The 11,820-nt window shown below is 38.8% G+C and overlaps 1 protein-coding gene across 1 annotated transcript; it reads left to right on the forward strand.

Annotated features, from left to right (window-relative positions):
- The first annotated feature begins 2,447 nt into the window (after nucleotides 1-2,447).
- LOC102193853 (cytochrome P450 2J2-like) lies at nucleotides 2,448-7,818 on the forward strand. Its single transcript, XM_005733944.1, has 9 exons — nucleotides 2,448-2,736; nucleotides 3,829-3,991; nucleotides 4,140-4,289; nucleotides 4,424-4,584; nucleotides 5,019-5,195; nucleotides 5,287-5,425; nucleotides 5,986-6,173; nucleotides 6,759-6,900; nucleotides 7,163-7,818. The coding sequence occupies exons 1-9, from the start codon at nucleotides 2,536-2,538 to the stop codon at nucleotides 7,336-7,338; spliced, it is 1,497 nt and encodes a 498-aa protein (XP_005734001.1). The 5' UTR covers nucleotides 2,448-2,535; the 3' UTR covers nucleotides 7,339-7,818.
- Nucleotides 7,819-11,820: the final 4,002 nt, after the last annotated feature.

The following is an 11,820-nucleotide window of genomic DNA, read 5'->3' on the forward strand; positions in this document are numbered from 1 at the left end:
AGAAACCCAGTCTGGACTTCATTTTGGGAGCCACACGCAGTCCCAAACCTTATCGTCTGTGTGCTGTGCCACGTTAGAGCACGAGTTATCCTAAACTGAGCATGTCTGTTTCTTTGCTCTCTTTTTGATGTTCAAGAACGTTATCTCTCTCTCTCTCTCTTTAGTGTAAGTGTAATAAAAGCAGAAAACCAACTTTATTAAAGCAACTGACAAATTCTGATTTGATTTGCAAGTGTCTTTACCTTTTATGACTTGAGATAACTTATTGTAAATTGATGCTGTAATAAAACTGAATTAAAACTGACATGACTTTAATTCAACTCAGCCATTTTGTACGTAGTATAGAGCTAAAAGTGTAGACACCGCTACAAATTCAAATTCAAATTTTATTTGTCACACACACACAACCATACACAGTATGACATGGGGGTGAAACGCTTGTACAATGCCCGACCATTAAATGACAGAAAAAAAAGTTTTACAATATTTACAATTTACAGGTTACTACAAAATTTACAAATTAACTTAGGAATTTACAGTAAAGAATGAGCAAAAAGCAGAAGATATTGTAAAGATTATAAATTATAGGATTATAGGAAATGTGTGGTGGTGCGTGTCGTGATGTGATATGTGTGAGAGTCCAGTCTTATAGTGATGTGTGTGGGAGAGTCCAGTCCTACACCTGGTTCAGGGCCCGAATAGCCTGGGGGAAGAAGCTCCTCCTCATTCTCTCTGTTTTGGCCTTAAGGGAGCAGAAGCGCTTCCCAAATCTCAACAGTGAGAAGAGTCCATTGTTGGGATGGGAGAGGTCCATCATAATCTTCCTAGCTTTGGACTTGCACCGCTTGGTGTAGATGGACAGCAGGTCAGGGAGCTCTGATTGAATGATGCGTTCGGCTGAGCGCACCACTCTTTGCAGATCTCGCCTGTCCTGCTACACTGTCAGAGTATAAAGTAATTTACTTAATGAAGCAATGCAAGAAACTTGTAGAAACTTACCACCTAAGACAAGGAGTCAAGGGTTCATGTTTTTCCTTTAATTTTTTCAGCAGTCTGTATTTTTATCAGAGACTTCTGCAACTTCCGTTGTTTTTAAGTCAACTCCAGTGAAAACATTTCTTGAAAAAGGCAAAGCCCTGTGGCTGTTTGGGAACTAAGGCTGCTGGTATTTTACAGAAGAAACAAAACAGAACATCCACCAGCCAGCAATATTCATACATGGCTTGGAAAGTAACGATAAAAAGATCTGTACTAAATTTACTTTTTTCATATATTCCACCTCTAAGTTTCAGGATGGCTGCTAGTTTTTGTGTAACAAGCATAGGAACAAATGAAGTGTGGACTTAAGCTCCTCGGTGGAGGCCCCAACCATGTTACATAAGACTGAGGACCTATTGGGAATTCCATTGTAAATAACAAGTCAGGAGGTTGAGCTCTTCCAGCTGGTTACTATGGAGCTGATTGTAAATTGAAGCATGCTGAAAACAACTTCAAAAAACTGTCGGCCTCAATGTAATAGCAGGAATACACAAACCTGCAAACAAATTGTTGTATAGAGATTAATTATTGGGCAGCATTTAATGACTAACAAACGACTCTGTTACTTTAACTTCCCCTTGTTCAGTTCAACTTGCTTTCCCCCTTTTTTTAAAAATACATTTTAAACAATTAATCACTATTCTCTTAAGGCAGTGTATATACATAAAAGCGATCCATTCGAATAAAAGGCACACCGATATCTTTTGTTAACTGTATCATTTTAAATAATTTTTCTTTAAAGTTCTCCTCATTATTCTTCCCACATTCCAAACCAAATTAGGAGTCGGGTTTCAAGATAAGGTGCCAATGCCTTTAACCTACTGGGCGGTTTAAACTTTTCACACACTGAGTGTGTTGTTTTCTTTGGCTCTGAATATGTTATGTAATTATGGCAAGAACCCAAAGGTCGACAGAAGAAGAATACCAACTACTGTAAACCATACAGGCCAGTAGAGGTCTGAAATATACTGCTCAAAAAATGATCGTGCTTAAATCACAAATGAGAGCTTTGTGAATGAAATATTTAATAAATATATTACGTAATTTTTTGAGAAAAAAAAACAAAGTAGACAGTCAGTGAAAAACAAAGCCATAAGCTTTCTAAATTTAACTAAAAGGTAAAAGTTTTATTTCTCGGGTGTTTTCTTAATTAATAAATGTACGAAAATAATAATCCTCCACTGAAAGCACACCGTGTGTCTAAGACCTGAAACAAGCACTGTTACCTGTGTTCCTCCTTAACATAGCCCTAAATTTTCCTAACTTCATACACTGTTACAACTCCGATTTTTCTTAACCACCTGGTACAGGTGTAACAGTTGTAACAGAGTGTCTTAGAGATGTAGTGTAATTTTACATTGGTTAAGTCTTAACCACGCGCTTTTATTTTGAAAGCGTCTTTCCACGTCCTCTGGTAATAAAACAATCATCGTCATATTTGCAGATAAAGCCCATCTCAACAAGCGACAATAAGCGACAGCCTCACTAAGCGAAGACATGGAGACATTATACAGCCTTCTTGGCTTAGAGTGGATAGACGGCAGGAGCATTTTAATCTTTTTGTTTGTTCTTCTGCTTACGACTGAAGTTTTGAAGAACAGAGTGCCAAAAAACTTTCCTCCCGGACCGAGGGCTCTGCCTTTCATTGGAAATCTTCATCGCATCAGACCTGATAGAATTCATCTGCAGTTTGCAGAGGTATACATACTGCTACTGCTACTACTAATTTTTATTAATAAAATGTCATGTTATAAAAATAACATGCCCCAGGCATTAAAAGTGGTATTACACCGAATTAAGACACGTAGGATACGGTGAACAAGTGGGTCTTCAACTTAGCTTTAAAAACCTCCACAGAGCATGCCTTGAAGGAGGTTGTTCTACAAAAATGGGGCAAGAAAAGAAAAAGCACGCTCTCCGATAGTCTTTTTTCTGGCTTTAGGAACTTGTAGAAGGCCAGAATCCTGACATATGACCTCTTTATTGGACAAGAGTGTAACTATCAATAACCTTACAAATATCAATTTCATTTTGTACAAATCTGGACAACTGTCTGAAGTTTGTGTGGTTTTCTATCTGAGCAGATGAAGCTTTCTGCACCATCTTTTCAACATCCTAATTTGTTTATGTGCCAAACAGAAATAATTTCCTTTCTTGTTACTAAAAACTCATTCTGAAGTATGCTTTCACTAACTTAGAGGGTATAGCAAACGTGGCAGTTTGTCGTGAAACAACTACTGTAATCTCCACATTTGGACTTTTTCCTCTAAATAGACTTTTTGACTTTTTCCCCAGAAACATAATTTCGCCTTTTTTCAAAGAAGAATATTTTGACTTTTTTCTCAAAATACATTCTTGATCTTATTCTCAAAATGATCAACAGTATTTTTTTTCTCGCCCTAATACTCATAGAACGCAACCATTATCATGAGTTACTAGTGGGCTGGAAAGTAATAAACAAACAGACAGTGCATTTATAAAGCAAGTAAATTGCTTTTAATTGCTTTTGAAATGTGCAATAGAGCACAACAGTCACAGAGTTTAACATTGTCTTAAATATTTTCTTATATAAAATGCCTACCTATGGTATGAATAAAGTTTTTGTTATCTTGTCTTTTTGGTTATTTATTGAGAGAAAGGGACGTTGCTGTATGTGAAGCTGTATTTTATTCGGAAGAAGCTGTATTAATATTGGCTTTCTTAAGAGGAAATAGCCAAAATTATGAAGCGGTCACCCAAATGAGGCAGATCCCAACCCAACACTAAACAGAATCTTCTGTTCATGTTCAGTTTGCAGAGAAACATGGAAACATATTCAGCCTTCGATTCTTTGGTCAAAGAACTGTGATCATTAATGGCTACAAGCTTGTCAAAGAAGCCCTAATCCAACGAGGAGAAGACTTCATGGATCGCCCCAGCCTACCAATGTTTGAAGAATTGGTTGGGAATAAAGGTGATAATTTTCCTTGAAAAGTTTTTCAAGATGTTTTAATAAGACCAGCATCATCTGACTATTTAGCAATGTTAAAACTTAGGTCAGTATTTTACTGACCTTATTTTTAAGTTACTTTGGGCCTAACGCAGTCTTGTTTTTCCAAAAGGTCTTGTGATATCAAATGGGTATCAGTGGAAGCAACAGAGGAGATTTGCTCTTCACACACTCAGAAACTTTGGTCTGGGCAAGAAGACCCTGGAGTTTTCCATCCAGCAGGAGTGCCAGTATCTCACAGAGGCTTTTGCAGATCACCAAGGCACACACACACACCCACACACACACACACCCACACACACACACACACACAAAACGTACACAATTTTTTTACATAATCGAAATTAATTATGAGTTTGCTTTAATGTTTTGTCTAATGAACATATGCTCTTTCAGGAAAACCTTTTAATACCCAGTCACTGTTAAACAATGCTGTGTCCAACATCATTTGCTGTTTGGTGTTTGGGAATCGTTTTGAGTACACCGATGAGCAGTTTCAGTCTATTCTGCAGCTCTTCAGTGACATAGTGTACTTGGAGGGAAGCGTGTGGGCACAGGTGAAACTCTTTCACATATGTTAGTGTTGTTTGATTCAGGATTTAAAAATAACAAATAAGAAACTTTAGCTGAACTTTTTTGTGCAGCCCAAGTGAAAGCTGTTTTTGCAAACAGAGCAGTTAGAGGAGCATAGCTATTGTTCACATTAGACTCCACCTGGGCTGTGCCTTGTCTCAGATTCTCAGACTGATATCTCAACGCAGATTATCTTTCCTGAAATATTTTACTGTTGTGTTCCTTTAACTGCAGTGGAGGAAGAAAGTCACTTATGAAATCTGCTGTGGTGTAAAAGAGATTTTAATTACTATTAAAGTATGCTTCAAAATTGTGTTTAAATGATTTTACTCGGTTACTTTTCATTACTGCCGATCACAGGTTAAGCCTACTTTTGCAAAATTTGACCTATTACTGCTACTGTCTTCCTGTTCTGTAGATTTACAACACATTACCCTGGCTGATGAGGTGGCTGCCTGGACCTCACCAAAAAATATTCACTCTGATCCAAAAGATAATTGATTTTGTAGAAGTCAAGATCAAAGAACACAGAGAAAACCTCAACCCATCATCACCAAGAGACTACATTGATGCTTTTCTCATAGAAATGGGGGAGGTAAGTGTTTTCAAAATGTGTTCTTGTTCATTTACATTTTCTAAACAACATGCCTTTTATTTCCTGCGTCTGGCTTTTGTGACTCTGATAGAAGGAGGACGAAGACTCTGGTTTTAGTCTCAGCAATTTGTGTTTTTGCACCCTGGACTTGTTTGGTGCTGGAACTGAAACCACTACAACTACTTTACGCTGGGGACTGCTATACATGATCTACTACCCTGACATTCAAGGTGTGTGTATGAACAATATTGATTCCGAATACACACTTGGGACCATCTTTCTATTCATTTTTTTCAGAGATTTTGACAAGTTTGCAGCTTAAACCTATTTGCTGGAACGTTCAAGACAATTTAACTACACAGCAAAGCAAGACATGAGTAGGCAAAGTTCTTTATGTTTCTCGTGCACGGGAGAGAATTGGACAAACGCCGTTCCTTCGCTTGACCCCAGTTGCTCTCGTCCGTTCCCCCGTAACACTGCTCTTTTATTTAGGTTACATGAATATACATAGGTTCATTAACATATGACGTATACATACACACAAAGAGTACCGTGTAAGTATGTCTGTGTGTGTGTGTGACCCCATAAACGACTTCCCTAAACCTAATAAATATATATTTCTAGGCATAAATGACAATCCAACAATACAAATCTAACAGATTTCTCACAGATCATTCTTGTGTTGGTTAATTTTGTTCAGTTTATTTCAGTTTTATTTTTTAATCCAGGTTCCTTTTATTAGTGCCAAATTGCGACAACAGCCACCAGTTTGTTTTCTCACTATGTGCAGAAAAAGTCCAGGCTGAGATCGATGCTGTGATCGGTTCATCCAGACAGCCGTCTATGACTGACAGAGAAAACATGCCCTATACTGATGCGGTCATCCATGAGATCCAGAGAATGGGCAACATCATTCCCCTCAATGTGGCCCATGTTGCAAACAAGGACACAACATTGGATAAGTACACAATCCCAAAGGTACACAAAGGAATTGCGAAGATGAATTTTTTTATAGCACTTTTTGGTGTTTTTTGTTTTCTCAGATAGATTTGGAATGAAAAAGTTGTCCTTTTATCATCTAATGCCAGGACTCTCAAAGTTTGTTGTCCTCAATAACATTTTGTTTTGAAGAAGAACCACTCAGTGCATCATGGAAACTATATGTTTTATCAAAAAAGAAAGTTTTAAGCTTAATCTTGAAAGTACAGAGGGTGTCTGCCTCCCACATCCAAACTGGGAGAAACAGAAGAGGGGCCTGAAAGCTGAAGGCTCTGCCTCCTATTCTACTTTTAAATGCACTGGGAACCACAAGTTTTATCGAAGTTAATATGAATGAAATATCCTCTTTCTTTCTAGTCCCTGTCGGTACTCTTGCTGCAGCATTTTGAATCATCTGAAGGCTTTTCAGCGAGCATTTCGAGCAACCTGTTAATAATGAATAGATGAATGTAGAAGTAATAAATGCATGAACAATCAGCAATACCAGAAACACGTATGACACGCTGATTAGAACAAACACTAGACATGTTTAAATAACACTTCTAACTGGCAGTATTTTCTCAGGGTACAATGATCATACCTGCTCTACACTCGGTCTTAAATGACGAGACAATGTGGGAAACTCCAGACTCCTTCAACCCTCAACACTTTCTCGACCAGGATGGTAAATTCAGGAGGAGAGAGGCCTTTCTTCCTTTTTCTACAGGTTAGTCAGTTGTTGCAGTTCCTCAAAATCCAGTTAAAGGATGTTTCAAGCCAAGTGTTTTAAGGAGGCAAGATTAATAAAGTAGTATGTCTTGCCATTAATTGTTTGACTTAGCCATTTACAGTTACAGCCTTAACTTTGGTAGGGGATCGGTCTCTTAATGGTATCTCTGTTAAGTTCCACAGCTGCAGCAATAATCTGTGATCAAAGTGATTAACTTCTAAATTGTGTGAATAAAACTTGTGTCTCATTGTGTACTCAGGCAAGCGCTCATGTCTTGGAGAACAGCTGGCCAGGATGGAGTTATTCTTGTTTTTTACCTCCCTCCTTCAGAGGTTTTCATTCTCTGCACCTGCTGGAGAGCAGCCCAGTCTGGAGTTCAAGTTAGGAGCCACTCGCACTCCCAAACCTTACCGCCTCTGTGCCGTGCCACGTTAAACCACCAGTTCTTGTAAACCGAGGGCATATCTTTCTCAACACAATGAATCACAACTAATCACTGTCTTCCATTATTATTACACTGTCTTCCAGCTAATCTATTATATTCTATTACATTTGTTGTAATGAATGATGATCTCCTATATTACAATTTTAGAATAATGCCAGTTGTGATTTTTTTGTCCTCTCTGTATTAAAGGACTGTTTTCAAATATGCAGTAAATACATTCTCTTCCAACTCTCTTAAAGTCTTTTCCAAACCACATTAAATTTGTCAGACCTACCAGACTCAATGTGCTTAAATAAATCACACTGTCATTAGGATTTGTGTTTAAGGTCACAATATAGTTTCAGAATCGGGTGGGAGTACATTTAGTTTCAGTGCTGTTTATCAGTTTGAGAGTGCATGATGTAATCAGGATACTTCAAATGGGTTTTGTGAAAATAAAATTTCAATAAACACTTTATTCTTTATTTAAAGGCTTTCAGAGTTGCTTGCTGTCTTCATGAGTCAAGCACCACATTCTGGCATGTGAAAGAAAAAAAAAACAAAAACTTATTTTGGCTGTAACCTTTACCTTTTTACACAGAGACAAAATTCTAAAGTTTTCTTTATCTTTACATACATGTGCATGATATCAAATAACCAGTGAGAAAAAACCCCACCAAAACTAAAGGAACCATGGTGAGGCAAGTATTTAAATCCTTAAGTGAAAGTATTATTACTACTACATCTAAAGACCAATAATTCAGCAATATTAAGATTATAAACAAAGGATAATTATAGGCTGGATGTGAACCACTTTGCTGGGTGCAGCTTTTGTGTGGAATTTACATGTTCTTTGTACAGACAAACAATGGGACACAACTCCAAAAGTGGTTGAAAACAACAAGTTCCAGATTGGTGACAGTAAAATTGTGAGATTAAGAGGATTTGGGTACAACTGGAGCAGGCTGAGAAGTTGAATGTGTGCATTAGAGGCTTCATCCCTTAAACTGGGAGAGTGCATTCAGCAGATTACAGGTTCTAAGTTCAACTTCTGAACTTATCATTTATTGTTTATTTATTTACATAGCACATTTACAGTGGGGCAAAAAAGTATTTAGTCAGCCACCGATTGTGCAAGTTCCCCCACCTAAAATGATGACAGAGGTCAGTAACTTGCACCAGAGCTACACTTCAACTGTGAGAGACAGAATGTGAAAAAAAAAATAATAAAAATAAATAAATCCATGAATCCACATGGTAGGATTTGTAAAGAATTTATTCGTAAATCAGGGTGGAAAATAAGTATTTGGTCAATAACAAAAATACAACTCAATACTTTGTAACATAACCTTTGTTGGCAATAACAGAGGTCAAACGTTTACTGTAGGTCTTTACCAGGTTTGCACACACAGTAGCTGGTATTTTGGCCCATTCCTCCATGCAGATCTTCTCGAGAGCAGTGATGTTTTGGGGCTGTCGCCGAGCAACACGGACTTTCAACTCCCGCCACAGATTTTCTATGGGGTTCAGGTCTGGAGACTGGCTAGGCCACTCCAGGACTTTCAAATGCTTCTTACGGAGCCACTCCTTTGTTGCCCGGGCGGTGTGTTTTGGATCATTGTCATGTTGGAAGACCCAGCCTCGTTTCATCTTCAAAGTTCTCACTGATGGAAGGAGGTTTTGGCTCAAAATCTCACGATACATGGCCCCATTCATTCTGTCCTTAACACGGATCAGTCGTCCTGTCCCCTTGGCAGAAAAACAGCCCCATAGCATGATGTTTCCACCCCCATGCTTCACAGTAGGTATGGTGTTCTTGGGATGCAACTCGGTATTCTTCTTCCTCCAAACACGACGAGTTGAGTTTATACCAAAAAGTTCTACTTTGGTTTCATCTGACCACATGACATTCTCCCAATCCTCTGCTGTATCATCCATGTGCTCTCTGGCAAACTTCAGACGGGCCTGGACATGCACTGGCTTCAGCAGCGGAACACGTCTGGCACTGCGGGATTTGATTCCCTGCCGTTGTAGTGTGTTACTGATGGTGACCTTTGTTACTTTGGTCCCAGCTCTCTGCAGGTCATTCACCAGGTCCCCCCGTGTGGTTCTGGGATCTTTGCTCACCGTTCTCATGATCATTTTGACCCCACGGGATGAGATCTTGCGTGGAGCCCCAGATCGAGGGAGATTATCAGTGGTCTTGTATGTCTTCCATATTCTGATGATTGCTCCCACAGTTGATTTTTTCACACCAAGCTGCTTGCCTATTGTAGATTCACTCTTCCCAGTCTGGTGCAGGTCTACAATACTTTTCCTGGTGTCCTTCGAAAGCTCTTTGGTCTTGGCCATGGCGGAGTTTGGAGTCTGACTGTTTGAGGCTGTGGACAGGTGTCTTTTATACAGATGATGAGTTCAAACAGGTGCCATTCATACAGGTAACGAGTGGGGGACAGAAAAGCTTCTTACAGAAGACGTTACAGGTCTGTGAGAGCCAGAGATTTTCCTTGTTTGAGGTGACCAAATACTTATTTTCCACCCTAATTTACGAATAAATTCTTTACAAATCCTACCATGTGAATTCATGGATTTTTTTCCCCACATTCTGTCTCTCACAGTTGAAGTGTACCTCTGGTGCAAATTACTGACCTCTGTCATCATTTTAAGTGGGGGAACTTGCACAATTGGTGGCTGACTAAATACTTTTTTGCCCCACTGTAATTACAACAAAAGTGTTGGCCAAAGTGATGTACAAAGATAGAAATTACACAATAAAATTAATGTAACAAAAATAGCATCAATATCAAATAACGAATACCAAGTAACAGATAAATAAGTAAATACATAAATAACTCATGCTGCGTTTAAAGCCAATGAGTAAAAATGTGTTTTGAGATAGGATAAAAAAAAAAAAAAAAATTGACGGTAGTGGGCCTTCTGATGTGGAGAGCTAAATCATTCCACACCTCTATGAAACAGCCTCGACTTTGGTGTAGCCAAGAGCAAAAGTTTACCTGACCTAAGAGCTCTAGGGGGCATATAAGGCTGCAGTAAGTCAGACAGATACTCTGGGGCCTGTCCATTCAGTGCTTTGTAAGTCACCAGTAAAATGTTATATTTAATTCTATGGTAAATAAATGGCCTGTATTTGTATAGCGCTTTTCTAGTCCCTAAGGACCCCAAAGCGCTTTACACAACCAGTCATCCACCTATTCACACACATTCACACACTGGTGATGGCAAGCTACATTGTAGCCACAGCCACCCTGGGGTGCACTGAATTCTAAAGCGGATTGGGAGCCAGTGAAGTGAGTCAAGCACTGGGGAGATATGTTTGTGTCTCTTCGTTTGCTACAGAAAATGTCCTTTCAGAGAGGTGTGACCTGAACCATTCTAATGGAGTGCCTTTGATGCCACAGTGCTCCAACCGAGAGATCAAGATGCTGTGGTCAACAGTATCAAAGGCAGTGGTCAAGTCTAAAAGCAGAAGCACAGCTGAGTCACCTGAGTCAGTGGCTAGTAAAAGATCGATAAGAACTTTTAAAAGTGCAGGTTTGGTGCTGTGAAAGGCTTTAAAACCAGATTGAAACCTCTCAAGAACATTGTGACAATTTAGAAAGATTGAACAAATACAATCTTTTCTAAGATTTTTGACAGAAAATGGAGCTTTGAAATAGGCCTAAAATTTGCAAGAACAGAGGAATTAAGATTAGGTTTTTTAAATACACATGCACAACAACATGTTTAAAGCAGGCTGGCACCACCCCTGAACTAAGACTGCTATGAAACATTGCTAAAATGTCAGAACAGAACAACATTCAAAATCTTTTTTAAGAAACGTGTTGGCACGACATCGTTTGGGCAAGATGATGTCTTTATACCAACTTGTGAAATGAAGAAGTATCAGGGCCTGGAGGTACAACTGGAACAGGTTTAGCAGGTTAACTAGTGGTAGTTGGCGGCATCAATCCCAAAACCATTAAAGTGCGTTCAGCAGATTCCAAGTACAAAAAGATCTGAAGTCTCTGACAAGAACAGATCAAATTCTAAGAATGCCTACAGAAACTGAGGGATCTGGTTAAATCATCTTTCAGCTAGTGACAATTTCACTTACTAATATGCGCTTTCAAAGAGAAATCTATGTTACTGTATGCCTCTGTTCCATTTCCACTCATCTATGATGTTATGGGTTTTAATGGAAATCTATAAATTCCACCAATTGCTGGAAGCAAGCAAAATAACCTATAGTTGTTTATTAATCCTACTACACTGAAATATATTTTGTTTGCTGCCTTTCCACAGTTTTACAAAGAAACTAAATGCATGAACTCAAGTGATTTAAATAAGCTTGCAAAGAAAAGCGTCTGGACTTCTTTAAGTTACTTGAAGACGTTTTACCTCTCATCCGAGAAGCTTCTTCAGTTCTAAGGTCAAATGGTGGAGAGTCCCAGATATAAACCTAGTGGGAGTAACCCCCCACAGAGGGACAAAAT

Source organism: Pundamilia nyererei, unplaced genomic scaffold (assembly GCF_000239375.1).
Source record: "Pundamilia nyererei isolate P.nyererei 1_Seehausen unplaced genomic scaffold, PunNye1.0 scaffold00056, whole genome shotgun sequence".
Classification (NCBI taxonomy): domain Eukaryota; kingdom Metazoa; phylum Chordata; class Actinopteri; order Cichliformes; family Cichlidae; genus Pundamilia; species Pundamilia nyererei.